Source organism: Stegostoma tigrinum, unplaced genomic scaffold (genome assembly GCF_030684315.1).
Source record: "Stegostoma tigrinum isolate sSteTig4 unplaced genomic scaffold, sSteTig4.hap1 scaffold_61, whole genome shotgun sequence".
NCBI classification, from domain to species: Eukaryota; Metazoa; Chordata; class Chondrichthyes; order Orectolobiformes; family Stegostomatidae; genus Stegostoma; species Stegostoma tigrinum.
In genome coordinates, this window is record NW_026728547.1 from 1,208,322 (window position 1) to 1,222,931 (window position 14,610).

Consider the following 14,610-nt stretch of genomic DNA (forward strand, 5'->3'; position numbering starts at 1 on the left):
AAGTGCAGGGTCAGATTAAAACAAGTCAGCATGGATTTAGTCAGGGGAGGTCATGCCTATTCGAATTCTTTGAAGAGGTGACAAATATGTTAGACCAGGGAAACTCAGTAAATGTTGTCCATCTAGACTTCCAATAGGCCTTTGATACAGTGCCTCACGGGAGGCTGCTGAGCAAGGTGAGGGCCCATGGTGTTCGAGGTGAGATACTGGCTTGGATTGAGGATTGGCTGTCTGACAGAAGGCAGAGAGTTGGGTTAAAAGGCTCTTTTTCGGAATGGCAACCGGTGACGAGTGCTGTCCCGCAGGGTTCAGTTTTGGGGCCGTAGCTGTTCGCCTTATATATTACTGATCTGGATGAAGGGACTGGGGCATTCTGGCGAAGTTTGCCGAAGATACGAAGATAGGTGGACAGACAGGTCCTACTGAGGAGGTGGGGAAGCTGCAGAAAGATGTAGACAGTTTAGGAGAGTGGTCCACGAAATGGCTGATGAAATTCAATGTGAGTAAATGTGAGGTTTTGCACTTTGGTAAAAAGAATACAGGCATGGACTATTTTCTAAATGGTGAGAAAATTTGCAAATCAGAAGTGCAAAGGGATCTGGGAGTGTTGGTCCAGGATTCTCTACAAGTTAACTTGAAGGTCGAGTCCGTAATTAAGAATGCGAATGTAATGTTGGCGTTTATCTCAAGAGAGTTGGAATATAAAAGCAGCCATGTGCTTCTGAGGCTTTATAAGGCTCTAGTTAGGCCCTATTTAGAAAACTGTGTCCAATTTTGAGCCCAACACTTCAGGAAGGACATAGTGGCCCTGGAGCGTGTCCAGCGGAGATTCACACGGATGATCCCTGGAATGCTAGGTTTAATGTATGATGAACGGCTAAGGATCCTGGGATTGTCCTCGTTAGAGTTTAGAAGGTTGAGGGGCGATCTAATAGAAACTTACAAGATAATGTATTGTTTAGAAGGGGTGGACGCTCGGAAGTTGTTTCCGTTAGGCGGGGAGACTAGGACCCGTGGGCACAGCCTTAAAATTAGAGGGGGTAAATTTAAAACTGAAATGAGACGACATTTCTTCAGCCAGAGAGTGGTGGGCTTGTGGAATTCATTGCCGCAGAGTGCAGTGGAGGCCGGGACGTGAGATGCCTTCAAGGCAGAGATCAACAAATTCTTGATCTCAAAAGGAATCAAGGGCTATGGGGAGAGTGCAGCGAAGTGGTGTTGAAATGCCCATCAGGCATGATTTAAATGGTGGAGTGGACTTGATGGGCCGAATGGCCTTACTACCACTCCTCTGTCTTAAGGTCTTATGGACAGGTACATGGATGGGCAGGGAGCAAATGGACACAGACCCTTAGAAAATAGGTGACAGGTTTGACAGAGGATCTCGATCGGCGCAGGCTTGGAGGGCCGAAGGGCCTGTTCCTGTGCTGTAATTTTCTTTCTTCTCTTTATTTGTACTCTTGCCTCTCTCTTACCTTTATAGCTGAAAAAAAACTCCTGCAATTTTTTTTTAACATTACCCTCATTAATATTGCCCTCATATTTCATCATCTTCCCCCTTATTGCCTTTTTAGTTGTCCTCTGCTAGTTTTTGAAAGGCTTCCCAATCCTCTGGCTTCCCACTCACCTACACCACATTTTATCCTTTTTCTTTTGCTTTCATCCTGTCCCTGACTTACCTTGTTAGCCATGGTTGCTGATCTTTTCCTGATCTCAACTCCACTCTCCTGCCAGCTCCCCATGGCCCTTGATCCCTATTTTTCATCAGAAACATATTTATTTCTTTCCTGGATCGGTCGATTGGTGCTGCCTCCATTGCATTCAGGGGCAATGAATTCCACAGATTCACAACCCTCTCCTCATCTCCATTTTGAACATTCCATCTCTCACTCAACAGCCACAGCTTCTTGTTTGAGACTGTTCCACAATGCAGAACATGTGCTCAATGCCCATCTTTTCAATCCCCTTTACTATTTTATATATCTCAATCAGAACCACCCCCTCACTCTTTCGAACACCAGCAAGTACAAGCGCAAGCTACTTAGCCACTTCTCATACGACAGCCCTTTTATCCCTGGAATCAGTTAAACCTCCTCCGAACTGCCTCCAGTACAAACGTATCTATCCTCAGTGAGGGGATCTAAACTGGACACAACACTCTGGTCTCACCAACGCCCAATGTATGAGGAAAAACACTTTGTTACTTTAATGATCCAGTCCTTTTGTGACAAATGCCAGAGTTCCATCTGCCTTTCTTATGCTATGCTATACCTGCATACCCACTTTCGGCTATTCATGCACAAAGGCAGCCAGATAACACACTTTGAATCTTCCTTCCATTTAAATAATAATTCGCCCTTTTTTCCCCTGGGCAAAATAGGCAAGCCTTGTGCTTATCCACATTAACCACCTGCCAGATTCTGGTCCATTCTCCTCGCCTGTCAATGTTCCGCTGTGTATGTTCTATTTCACATCACAGGCTGTTGTCCCACCTATTTCAGAATCATCCATGCATTCTGTTATGTTACATTTTGTCTCTGCTTACATATCATTTGTATAGGTTACAAATAGGTGAGGTCAGAGAACTGAACCCGCAGCACCCAACTAGTGACAATTCACCATCCAGGCAAAGACTCATTTATCCTGACACTCAGCTTTCTGTCAGTTAGCCAGGCCTTTGTTCAAACCAATATTCTACCCTTCATCCCCTTGGATCTAACGTTCTGGTTCACATTTTTATGCAGCAACTGGTCAAATTCTTGCTGGAAATCTCAATATGCCACATCCCTCGGATCCCTGTACAAGGTCCTCAATTCTGCCACCTCATCAGTTCCTGACTTCATTCCAGCTTTTGTTCAAACACGGTCAAAAGACTTGAATTCCGGAGGTGAGCTAAGGATGGCTACATTTGACCGAGTGTGGCATCAAGGAGCGCTACCAAAACTGCAGCTGATGGGAATCCAGCAGAAACTCACCACTGGTTCGAATAATATCTGCACAGAGGACGATATTTTTTCCATTCTTTCATGGGAAAGAGGGCATTGCTGGTTAGACCAGCTTTTATTGCCCATCCCAAATTGCATAACTGATATCTGGAGTTCCATGTAGGCCACACCAGGCCACGCAGTTTCCTTCCCTAAAGAACTTAAGTGAATCAGATGGGTTTTTCCAACAATTGGCAATGGATTTATGATCATCATTAGACTCTTAATTCCAGATTTTCATTGAATTCAAATTCCATTATGTGCCATCGTGGAATTTGAACCAGGTCCTCAGCACATTACCTGAGTGTTTGGATTAATCGTCTAGTCATAATACCATTAGGTCATCGCCTCTCCTAATAGGAGGCATTTTGGTTGTTGGAGGTCACCTGCAGGAGGTCCTGAGAGTACAGTCCTAAGCCTAACCATCTTCAGCTGCCTTATCAATGACCTTCTCTCCATCATAAGCTCAGAAGTGGGGATGTTCACCAGAGATAGCAGAATATTCAGCATCATTCACCACTCCTCAGATAGTGAACCTGTCCATGTCCAAATGCAACAAGGCCAGAACGATGTCTAGGCTTGGGCTGCTAAGTGGCAAGTCGCATTTATACTTTACAAATACTAGGTAATGACCATCTCCAGTAAGAGAAAATCCATAAATTGTCCCTCGACATTCAATGGTGTAACCATCACTGAATTGTCCGCTATCAAAATCCCAGGTTTTACCAGTGAACAGAAATTCAACTGGACTTCCTATTTAAATGCAGTGGCTACAAGAGCAGGCCCAAAGTTTGGATTACTGCATCAAGTAACTCACCTCCTGATTCCCCAGGCCTGTCTACCAGCTACAGGAACAAGTCAGAAGAATGGTGGAATACTCCCCACTTGCCTAGATGGGTGCAGATGCAAAAGCACTCAACAAGTTCAACACCATCCAGGAAAAAGCAGCCGACTCCCTCCAGTGCTCATTAGCAGCAGTGTGTACCATCTATGAGATGCACTGAGAAATCTGCAAAAGATCCTGAGATAGGACTTTCCAAACCTATGACAAATTTCAGCTACAAGGGCAAGGGTAACAGATATATGAGAACAGCACCACCTACAACACCCTGTCTAAGCCACTCACCATCTCAACTTGGAAATATATTGCTGTTCTTTCACTATCGCTGGGTCAAAGTCCTGGAAATACGCCCCGACTGACTGAGTCTACCTACAGCACATGGACTACAATGATTCAACAATGACAAGGGTAACTAAGGATGGGAAGTAAATGCTGGCCCAGTTCGTGATGCCAGTGGCCCAGAAACAAATAACAATTAAGTATCACCTACCTCCTCTTAATTCCAGTTTCTCATGCAGCACCATTCTGATTAATCTATAAAACATGGTCTTTCTATAGCAATGCTCAAAGCTACACACAGTACTCAGTTGTGATCAAATCATAGTCTGCACAATATTAAGAACCATCACTGGCTGATGAGTATGATTGCCCAGCTAGGAAATTCCATATCACAGGTCCTGAGCTCTGTGCGGGTTGATTAGCCTGAACTGGAGCCACATATCTGACCACACGTTTAGGTCGTCTTTCGGAGTGGTGGAAGTGGTCTCGGCCTTGAGAACATTGGCATTCCTTTCTCCAGTTCCTTTCCCACACTTCAACTTCTTGTCTGGTGTTCATGAAGAATTATGTGCCTTCATACAGGAGATTCCCCCAAGTTGGTTTCTTCTGAATGGGGATATCCATACTTTGACCTCCAAGTACTACTTCTTGAAGGAACATTTCAAGGTCTTTGAAATGCTTCCTTTGACGACTTCTTGTTCAGATGCCTTCCTTGAGTTGGCAAAAATTTACTTTGGTAGTCATAACTTCGGCATCCCAAGTACATGGCAATCCCAATGAGGTTTGTTTCAAATCATCATGGCGTCAATGCTGATGCTGGGAGGTTTTTCCTCCTCGCTGATGTGGAGAATCCATGACAAAACTGTGCTGAAAGGGTCTTGAAGTGGCAGCTCTATGTTATCCAGGTTTCACAGTCATATAGAAGAGGCTGAACGATGCATGCCTTGAACTCAAGGATCTTGCGATCAGCACAGATGTCACAATTGAGCATTCTCATCCTTAGGAGTCCAAAGGTGCCACTCGCAGATTGGACGTAATGTTAGAATCTCTGTATCGATGTCAGCCTTAAAAGAGAGAGAGCGTCCCATCTAAGGGAAATGTTCTACATTTGGGAGGATTTCTCTATTAATTTTGATGAAAAGATGGACCACAACATGACAGATTGGTAAAGGATTTGAGTCATCTTGAGGTTCGAACACAGAACATAACAGCGCAGTACAGGCCCTTTCGGCCTTGATGTTATGAAACCAACCTGAAGCCCAACAAACCTACACTATTCCATTATCATCCATATGTTTATCCAACAACCATTTAAATGCCCTTAAAGTTGGCAAGTCTACTACTGTTGCAGGCAGGGCATTCCACGCCCTTACTACTCTCTGAGTAAAGAACCTACCTCTGACCTCTGTCCTATATCTATCACCCCTCAATTTGAAGCTATGTCCGGCCCGTGTCAAACATGGCCATCCGAGCCAAAAGATTCTCACTGTCCACCCTATCTAATGCTCTGATCATCTTGTACGGTTCCATTAAGTCGCCTCTTAATTTTCTTCTCTCTAACGAAAACAGCCTCAAGTCCCTCAGCCTTTCCTCAAAACGCCTTCCCTCCATACCAGGCAACATCATGATAAATCTCCTCTGCACCTTTTCCAATGCTTCCACATCCTTCCTGTGATGCGGTGACCAGAACTGTACGTAATATGCCAAGTGCAGCTGCACCAGAGTTTTGTACAGCTGCAACATGCCCTCATGGCTCTGAAACTCAATCCCTCTATGAATAAAACCTAACACACCGTATGCCTTCTTAACAACCCGATCAACCTGGGTGGCAAATTTAAGGTTGAGGCTAATTCTTCAGTATACTTCTGCAAAGGCCTTAAGGGAGATTTGAAGACTTCTGAGAGCGGAAATGACATTGTGAACCACATACTGAAGTTCCATATGCGAGGTCAGTGTCATTTTCTTCTTCGATTTCAACTGGTTGAGGTTAAAAGGTTTTCCATCAATCCTGTCCAGGCCACTGGGAAGCTTGTTCTTCACGAGATTAAGAATGGCGGTGGCAAAGCTGGAGAAAAGGGTGGGCGTGATGGCACATTCTTCCTTGAGCCTCAACTTGACCTCAAAGAGCTTCTGCACAATATTGCATTTCTGGTATTGAAGCCTGATTTAAGCTGTTGGCCTTTTATCATTTTAGCAAACTACTTCAACTTTGAGGGAAGATTGTATTTAAATGGTTAAATCCCTAAGTTTCCACTGATTGGAACAATTCTATCAAGTGGAATACTATATTACTCACCGGAGTGAGTAATATACTCCACCATGGGGCAATGTAACTTGTGTCCCTTTGATGTGCGCCCCGAAAACAAACAGCTTTGGCAGATGTCAGAATTGAAGTGCTTGAGACTGCGGTACCTATAAAGAAGTAAGAGAAATGTTCATTTTTGTTTAGATATTTTCAACCTTTGAAGGAATGCAAGTTAAGTAGTTAAATTACATATTTCTTTTTATTTTGAAGAAACGGTAAATTGTTTGGGGAGAAACTGATGAAGGAATTTAAATCATCAAACTCTTACGCAGAGAGTTGTGAGAGCATGGAATGCGTTGCCAGCAGCAGTTGTGGAAGCAAGGTCATTGGGGTCATTTAAGAGACTGCTGGACACGTATATGGTCACAGAAATTTGAGGGTGCATACATGAGGATCAATGGTCGGCACAACATTGTGGGCTGAAGGGCCTGTTCTGTGCTGTACTGTGTTCTATGTTCTATGTTCTAAACAAATGCTAGGAAAGTCGGGGAAAACTGTCCCAACTCCCCCAGTCAATTTTCATAATGCAATATCTCATCCCTGGAATCATTCCTGTAATTTGGTCCTGCTCTGTCTCCAACATTTTCACAAAGTTCCCTTCGCATGGAAGGTTTTCATCTGCCATGGTGGCATAAACCTATTCAGAAGTAATCTTGCCAGAATCTTCCCAGCAATGGAAAGGCTGGTGATCCCATGGTTCTTTGAGCAATCTGACATTTCTCCTTCAGTTTTGTACAAGATATGGCATCTGAAAGATTCTGTGAAATCCTGCCCTGTTCCTCATAGTCCATGAAAAGCTAACAGATCTTGGCCTTCAGAGTTAGGCCACCATTCCTCAAGCTTCAGATGGAATTCAATTGACTCCGGGTCGCTGTTGCTCTTTACTTAGTTATGGTAGTCATAGTTTCATCCACAGTTGGGGTCTCACTTCTTAGACAGGGAGTTGTTTGGTCAGATCAATGGCAGTAACACGCACCTTTTCCAAGATGGTCAATCTTAGAAATGTAGGAGAATAGTTAACCAAAAAGGTTCAATTACCCCGTAGAAATCCTGTCCAAATATGCATTTTAATTTACTAATTATGGACAAGAAGTTTTATCGATCATTTAGCAACACCACAGCAATCACTTTCATAGGATGCACACACACTGATTACAGGACTAATAAAAAGGCCTTTCTGTAAATTCCCAATAATTGCAAATTGCAGAAGCAACCGCAAGTCGAGTTACAATCCGTTCTGAGCCACAGTGTCTGTGATCAATGCAACTGTGAACAAAATACCAAAAACATGCAGCATTCACCTCTCACAAAAATTAAGGTAAAGAAGTTGATACTTAATTTGTCCTAATTACTTCTCTGGTCCATAAATTTGTTGGGATTTTTGACGATTTCAGTTGTATCATTTACTGACAGAGTTTCCAATAGAACATCGAAAGTTAAAGCTTTCTTTAAAAACTAATTCCCACTAACTTTCTGCTGGTTTGCACATCTCACCTGAAACCTACGATTGGGTACTCTTTGCAGATGTTACACTTAGCCTGATGTTTTGCAGTTTCAGCAGCTGCCACACGGTGTCGAACAGGCAGCCACACCATGGACTGAGGCTCCAATCTCATCCACTCGACAAAGCGTTCAACGTCAATCTCTGGTTTGTTCTGGCCCTGGAGGGAAATAAAAGATCAGCTGCATGATTAATTATGTCAAGCTTACGTCCGCTATCCTCAGTGATATGGTATCTCATACACTATCACTGGGGTTTCTGACATTGTTTTTTGTCATTAATCTAATAAAAACATTGACTACTTATCAACATGATAGCCTTGGATTCGTGGTGGTACATGTTAGCCTCTGGAACTAATTCAAACCGAAAATGAGCACAAAAATCATACTGGCAAGTGGACCCGCTTGACCTTATGAATTGGTGCAGAGCACACTTACATGTTGGAAGCAACTGCGGATACTTGGTTCAATGTTGCAGCCTCCAAATGAAGCTACCTCACCCAGCTGCCAAGGGATCTGGACTGCATCGTAAAGCAAAAGACTCAGGCTTCGTTGGTCACATAAATCTGTGGGTTCAGCGACTTGTTTGAAGAGATCTGCCAAAGTTATCCAGAAGAAAAATATTGATATTCCTCAACTTCAGGGAGGTAGTTGAGAGTTCAATACATCCAATACATCTTCCTCAATTGCCTTGTTTCGTAAATTATGTTGAAAGATTATTTTATGATCTTGATTGGCTATTTGCAAACAACTGTGGAAACAAAAACTTCTGTTTGTTGACAACAATGGACAATGTATGTTGTATGATTCTCCAAGGAAGTCATTTTGTCAATGTCTTTCTTGATTGTAAATCTCAAAACTCTCTGATATCTCCTCATTCATTTCACAGAGGTAATCTTTGTGTGGACCTGGAAAACATGGGCACTGTCCTCAATGAATATTTTGCGTCAATCTTTACAACGGAGAAGGACACTGCAAGTATAGATATCAGGGCAGAGGACCTCGGAACATCAGAGGTTAAGACATAGGGAGATGCAGCTGGTTTAGCAACTTTAAAAGTGGATACATCTGCAGGCCGAACTGAAACGTATACCAGTTAGCGAGGGAAGTGAGGGAGGAGATATCTGGGCCCCTGGCAGCAATTTTCAAACCTTTGTCAATCACACGTGAAGTCATGAAGGACTATTAACATTGTCCCACTATTATCAAACGGACAGAGAAACAGACCAGGAAATTAAAGACCAGTCAGAATAATCTCAGCACTGGAGAAGCTACAAAGAGGCATTCTTAGGGGTAGAATGTACTTGCATGAATTAATCAGAGATAGTCAGTATGGATTTGTTAAGATGAGGTCACATTTCAGAAATTTGATCCAAATTTGAGGAGATGTTGGAAGATTGATGAACTTCTGCATTTGATGTTGACTGAGTAAAGTCCCCCTTGGCAGACTGATCAAGAAAGCAACAGTCAACGGGATCAAAGGCAAAGAGGCACACTGGAGCCAAAACTGGCTGAGGCAGAGAGCACAGGGTGATTGATGGTAGAGGGATATCTATTTGACAGGATGTTTGCTTTCAGTGGGGTTGTGCAGGGCTTGCCACAAGGGCCCTTGAAGTTCGTCATGTATATTCTTCATTTGGGCTTAAACACAATTTGTATGACCGTGTCGCTAGCAAATCACTAATTCAGTGAGGAGGATATCGGTGGAATGGTCATGTAAATAACAGCCATGGGATCAAAGGCAAATTGGCAAATTGGTTGACAGACAGGAAGAATAAACTTCAGGAGGAGATCAACAGACTGGTCAGCGGGACACAGCAATTGGAACTCAACCAGGAAAAGTGTGAGCTAATGAACTCGGGAGGGCTAACAAGGCAAGGGATCACACTATGAAGTGTGTGATCCTGGAGATTACTGAAAAAACCAAGATGCTGCCTGGGCTGGGGGTTCTCATGGAATCATAGAGTACAGAAGAGGTCCTACAGCCCACTAAGGCTGTACCTCTAAAAATACACTGCGACATATACTAGTCCCATTTTTACACACTGGACCATTCTCAAAAATATTATGACATTACAAGTGCTCATCCAAGTACTTTTCAAAGGTTGTACGGTTTCTTGTTTCAACTTCCCTCCCAGGCAATGCATTCCAGACCTTTACCACACTCTGGGTGAAAATGATTTTCCGCAAAGCTCCTCTAAATTTCCCGTCTTTCTCTTTAAAATTGTGCCCTACCGTTATTGATGCTTTAACTAAGGGGAACAATGCTTTCTACTCAACCTATCTATACCTCTCATAATCTTCTATGCCTCTATCAGGACCTCCACTCACCCCGCCAAACGTTCTCTGCTTCACAGAAAATAATCTGAATTTTTCCAGCCTTTCTTCACAGCTAAAATGCTCCAACACATGCAACATCCTTTTCATTCCCTCCAGTGCAATCACATCCTTCCTCATGGGTGGTGACCAAAACTCCACACATGACTCCAGCTGTGGCCTAACCAAACTTTTAAACAGCTCCAAAGTGACCTCCCCACTCTTACAATCTATGCCACGACTGATAAACGGAGATGTCCTATATGTCTTTGTAACAACCCTTACTAGCCTGACCTGACCCCTTCAGGAATTTATGAACAAGTACCCCAGGATCCCTTTTCTCCTCTAAGCTTCCCAGTGTCCTGCTATGCATTAGATTTAGATTTAGGTTTTATTATCACATGTATTCAATACAGGGTACAAGAGTACAATGTCACCTCAGACGGTGCCATCTCAGGTACAAAGTACCTCGGTACGAAATTTTAGATGCAGATGTAGAAAATTTATCCACCCTTCTTTACTCAGAGTCGTAGGGGAGTGGAATGCAATGCTGGAGAGGGTAGTGGAGTCAGCCTCATTAGGGGCATTTCATCGGCTATTAGTCAAGCACATGAATGACAGTATAAGGTAGGAGTGGAGGTTAGATAGACCTTAGGATGAGGGTAAAAGTTCGGTACAACATCGTGGGCTGAAGGGCCTGTACTGTGCTGTACCATTCCATGTTCTATGTTAGAAAAATAAATGAATAAGTTAACAAGTTCAGCACGACAGTCTTCTTAATATAACAGTAGAAAAATAAAAACAAAAGTTTAAAAAGTCAAACATTACAGTCCTTTCTGAAGCCACGAGTTTGCAGACACTCTGAACGAGGGCTCCACAGTGACGGCTCGTATTCCCCTGTGCTGGGCTCAGGCCCGCCCATCCTTGCCAGTGGACTTCACTGCTGACGGCCGTTGCTGTCCTCCATCGGGCATGACAGGCTTTGCCACATTAAGTACTCTCTTATCTTATTCCTTCTTCAGGCTATATCAATTTGCCACTGACCTGCCCAACTGACCGATGCCAAGATTGGAGCAGACAAGGGGACCTGGTAAAGGTGTTTAAGATTTTGAAGGGCTTAGAAAGGATAACTGGAAGTTGCTTTTTCCATTCGTAGACAGGGGAGGGGAGTTGAGGAGAACCTATTTACCCCAGTGTGGTGGGAGTCCCGAGCTCACTGACTGAAACTGTGACTGATTCAGAAAGTGTCTGAATATTTAAGCAGTATTTAGATGTTCACTTGTGTTGCTGTAGACTCCAAGGCTATGGGCCAAACAGTCAAAAAGGAAATCAATGCCATGTGAGTTCAATGTAGACAGATCTTTGTTGAGTAGTGCAGGAACTACAGACCACATGGCCTCCTCTTGTGCAACAAACATCCATGAGTCTATAATTACACAGCTTTTCTTGGAGGTATTTCTCCACTTGACTGATTCTTTGTAAAAGCAAGGCTAACAAAATAAATCCTTTTTATTAAAAGCTTCCATCTCACTGAGGAAGCTTCAGGCCAATTTGATAATCTGCTCTCAAAAATCTGCTCATATTTTGATAGTTGGGACAAATTCTACTGTCATGGCTGACACAATCCACAACATTCGAAATCAATCAACAATATTCCAGAAAGATGATCATTTGCCTATCCGACCGATTTTAACTGATGCTTTAAAAAAAGAGAAATAAATCTGGATCTGTCAAAAACTAATCAGTTCTTCCTTTGACCATACCCATACATACCAGCTTTCATGAAATATGCCCATCAGTTTGTGAGATACATTGTTGACAAACAGTACAACAAATGGGGAAAAACATGCCCTCACATTAAGTGTTATCACTGCTGCAAGTGAGCAGTAGAGTCATACAGCACTTCTGAATATTTTTCCCAGTATTCTAATGACGAAAACATTATTGGTAACAAAAACAGCAGCTAAGGTTAGTGTCTTTGAGAAACAATAGCATCATACATATGTAGCGCATCATTTATCTTGTAGGAATGTACTGTGCAGGATCTGCACAGACCAAGTTATGACTTAACATTCATAGTGGCAGTGACTAAATACAGAAATATACTAATACAGCAAACCTTTTGTTAAACAGCACCCGTGGTACCAGGAATGTGCTGAGTAATCAAAAATTCCAGTCGATCAATAGGTCCACACGCACAAAAAAAACACACACTCAATAATAGGAACATAATGCACAGGATATATGCATCACTGTTCTCCTTCATTTACAGTATAAATAACTTCAGTAATGAAGCAACTTTGCCTTAACTAAAACTTACTGGCAGGGAGCCTTCTCACTTGCACCCTCACCAGACATCACAGAGATTATGAGAATACAGTAAACATCTGGTGTATAATTTTTGTCAGTTTATTGAGTGTGCTAGTTTGTTAAACAAAGTTTACATACAGTTAAATCGACAGTTTACATGTGTATCAGCAATGATAGATTTAGTACTGACACTTGTATTTTTCCTCCAGATGATCCTTGAAGAGTCACGTCAAGCGAATTTTCAAAGAAAGCACTCTGATTCTTCCACTCATACCCCTGGAAAAGGAAGTTGCAGAATGTCATGACTGACTTTACTTATTTGAATACAGCATAACATACATAGAACATTGAACAGTACAGGCCCTTCAGCCCACAATGTTCTGCCGAACTTTTACCCTAAACCTCAGGTCTATCAAACCTCCACCCCTATCTTATATTACCATCCATATGCCTGTCTAATAGTCACTTAAATGCCCCTAATGAGGACGACTCCGCGACCCACTCGAGCTGAAACAAAGATCTCTTTGAATTGTCATTTGTCAGACATGTATTGAATCAAAAAACAAATTTCTCACTTCCATAGATTTCTACAGCATCTTAATATGATTTGTGAAGATTATACTCCACCCTTTCATTTAATAAATACAACTTTAAACAAAATGCCACTATATAGAACTTGTATGTTGGTATTTGTGCATATGCCATTTCAGTTTGTGTGATCTGTTTCGATGCAACGAGTGATAAACACTTTGATTGAAATGGTTGAGAGCAGTATATGTGAGATTTAATACCATGTTTAATCTACAGATAGTCCATCTGCAGGTAGTTATTCATGAGACTCAACTGACATCATGTCTCAGGGGAGCTTGTGATCTCTGGGTTACGTACTGTTTGACCATTGCCGACTGGTCACTAGTTGAGTGGAAAGAGAACTACTAGCTGCTATCCATTTTCAACAAGTGATCACGATAATCTACCTGCGTTTCAACGTCCCATCAACATTCAAGAATTATTGCTCGAAGAGGCTTCTGTCTAACAAATAGGAGCAGAATCAAGATCAGCCGTGTTGTTTTCCCTATCTGAACAAGCTGCCAACACCATACATAAAGGGACCGTCTTAATCATTCTTATACAATTAACTTTTACAATAGACAACAGGGGCAGGATAAGGCCATTCGGCCCTTCGAGCCAGCACCACCGTTCATTATAATTATGGCTGATCATCCACAATCAGTATCCTGTCCCTGCCTTATCTCCATAACCCTTGATTCCACTATCATTAAAAGCTGTATCTATCTCTTCTTGAAAGTGTCCAGAGACTTGCCCTCCACTGCCTTCTGGGGCAGAGCATTCCATATATCCACCACTCTCTGGGTGAAGAAGTTTTTCCTCAACTCTGTTCTAAATGCCCTATCCCTTATTTTTAAACTGTGTCCTCTGGTTCTGGACTCAATCATCAGCAGAAACATGCTTCCTGCCTCCAGAGTGTCTAATCCTTTCATAATCTTATACGTCTCAATCAGACCCCTTCTCATCCTTCTAAGCCATGTCCCGGTACAGCTGCAGATGGACCTCTTTGCTCCGATACTCAATTCCTCTTGAAGGCCAGCATGCCATTGGCTTTCTTCACTGCCTGCTGTACCTGCATGCTTGCTTTCATTGACTGATGTACAAGAACACCTGCATCTCGTTGTACTTCCCCTTGACCTAACTTGACTCCGTTTCGATAGTAATCTGCCTTCTTGTTCTTGTCACCAAAGTGGATAACCACACATTTATCCACATTAAACAGCATCTGTCATGCATCCGTCCACTCACCTAGCCTGTCGAAGTCACCCTGTATTCTCATAACATCCTCCTCATATTTCACACTGCCACCCAGCTTTGTGTCATTGGCAAATTTGCTAACATTACTTTTCATGCCTTCATCTATATCATTAATGTATATTGTAAACAGCTGCTGTCCCAGCACCGAACCTTGTGGTACCCCACTGGTCACCACCTGCCATTCTGAAAGGGACCCGTTTATCACTAGTCTTTGCTTCCTGTCAGACAGCCAGTTTACAACCAAAGTC

At 42.7% G+C, this 14,610-nt stretch overlaps 1 protein-coding gene across 3 annotated transcripts in view; it reads right to left on the reverse strand.

Moving 5' to 3' along the window:
* LOC132209003 (utrophin-like) overlaps positions 1-14,610 on the reverse strand; it is a 247,037-nt gene that overhangs the window by 202,432 nt on the left and 29,995 nt on the right. The window contains exons 4-7 of one of the 3 annotated variants that reach the window (XM_059644243.1): positions 12,726-12,811; positions 8,348-8,505; positions 7,904-8,070; positions 6,401-6,516 (exon numbers count right to left, since the gene is read on the reverse strand). The exons of the other annotated variants lie outside the window; for them this stretch is intronic. Coding sequence (XP_059500226.1) covers positions 6,401-6,516; positions 7,904-8,025 — 238 coding nt within the window. The 5' untranslated portion in view covers positions 8,026-8,070; positions 8,348-8,505; positions 12,726-12,811. The remainder of the gene's footprint in view (positions 1-6,400; positions 6,517-7,903; positions 8,071-8,347; positions 8,506-12,725; positions 12,812-14,610) is intronic. 3 annotated transcript variants of the gene reach the window in all.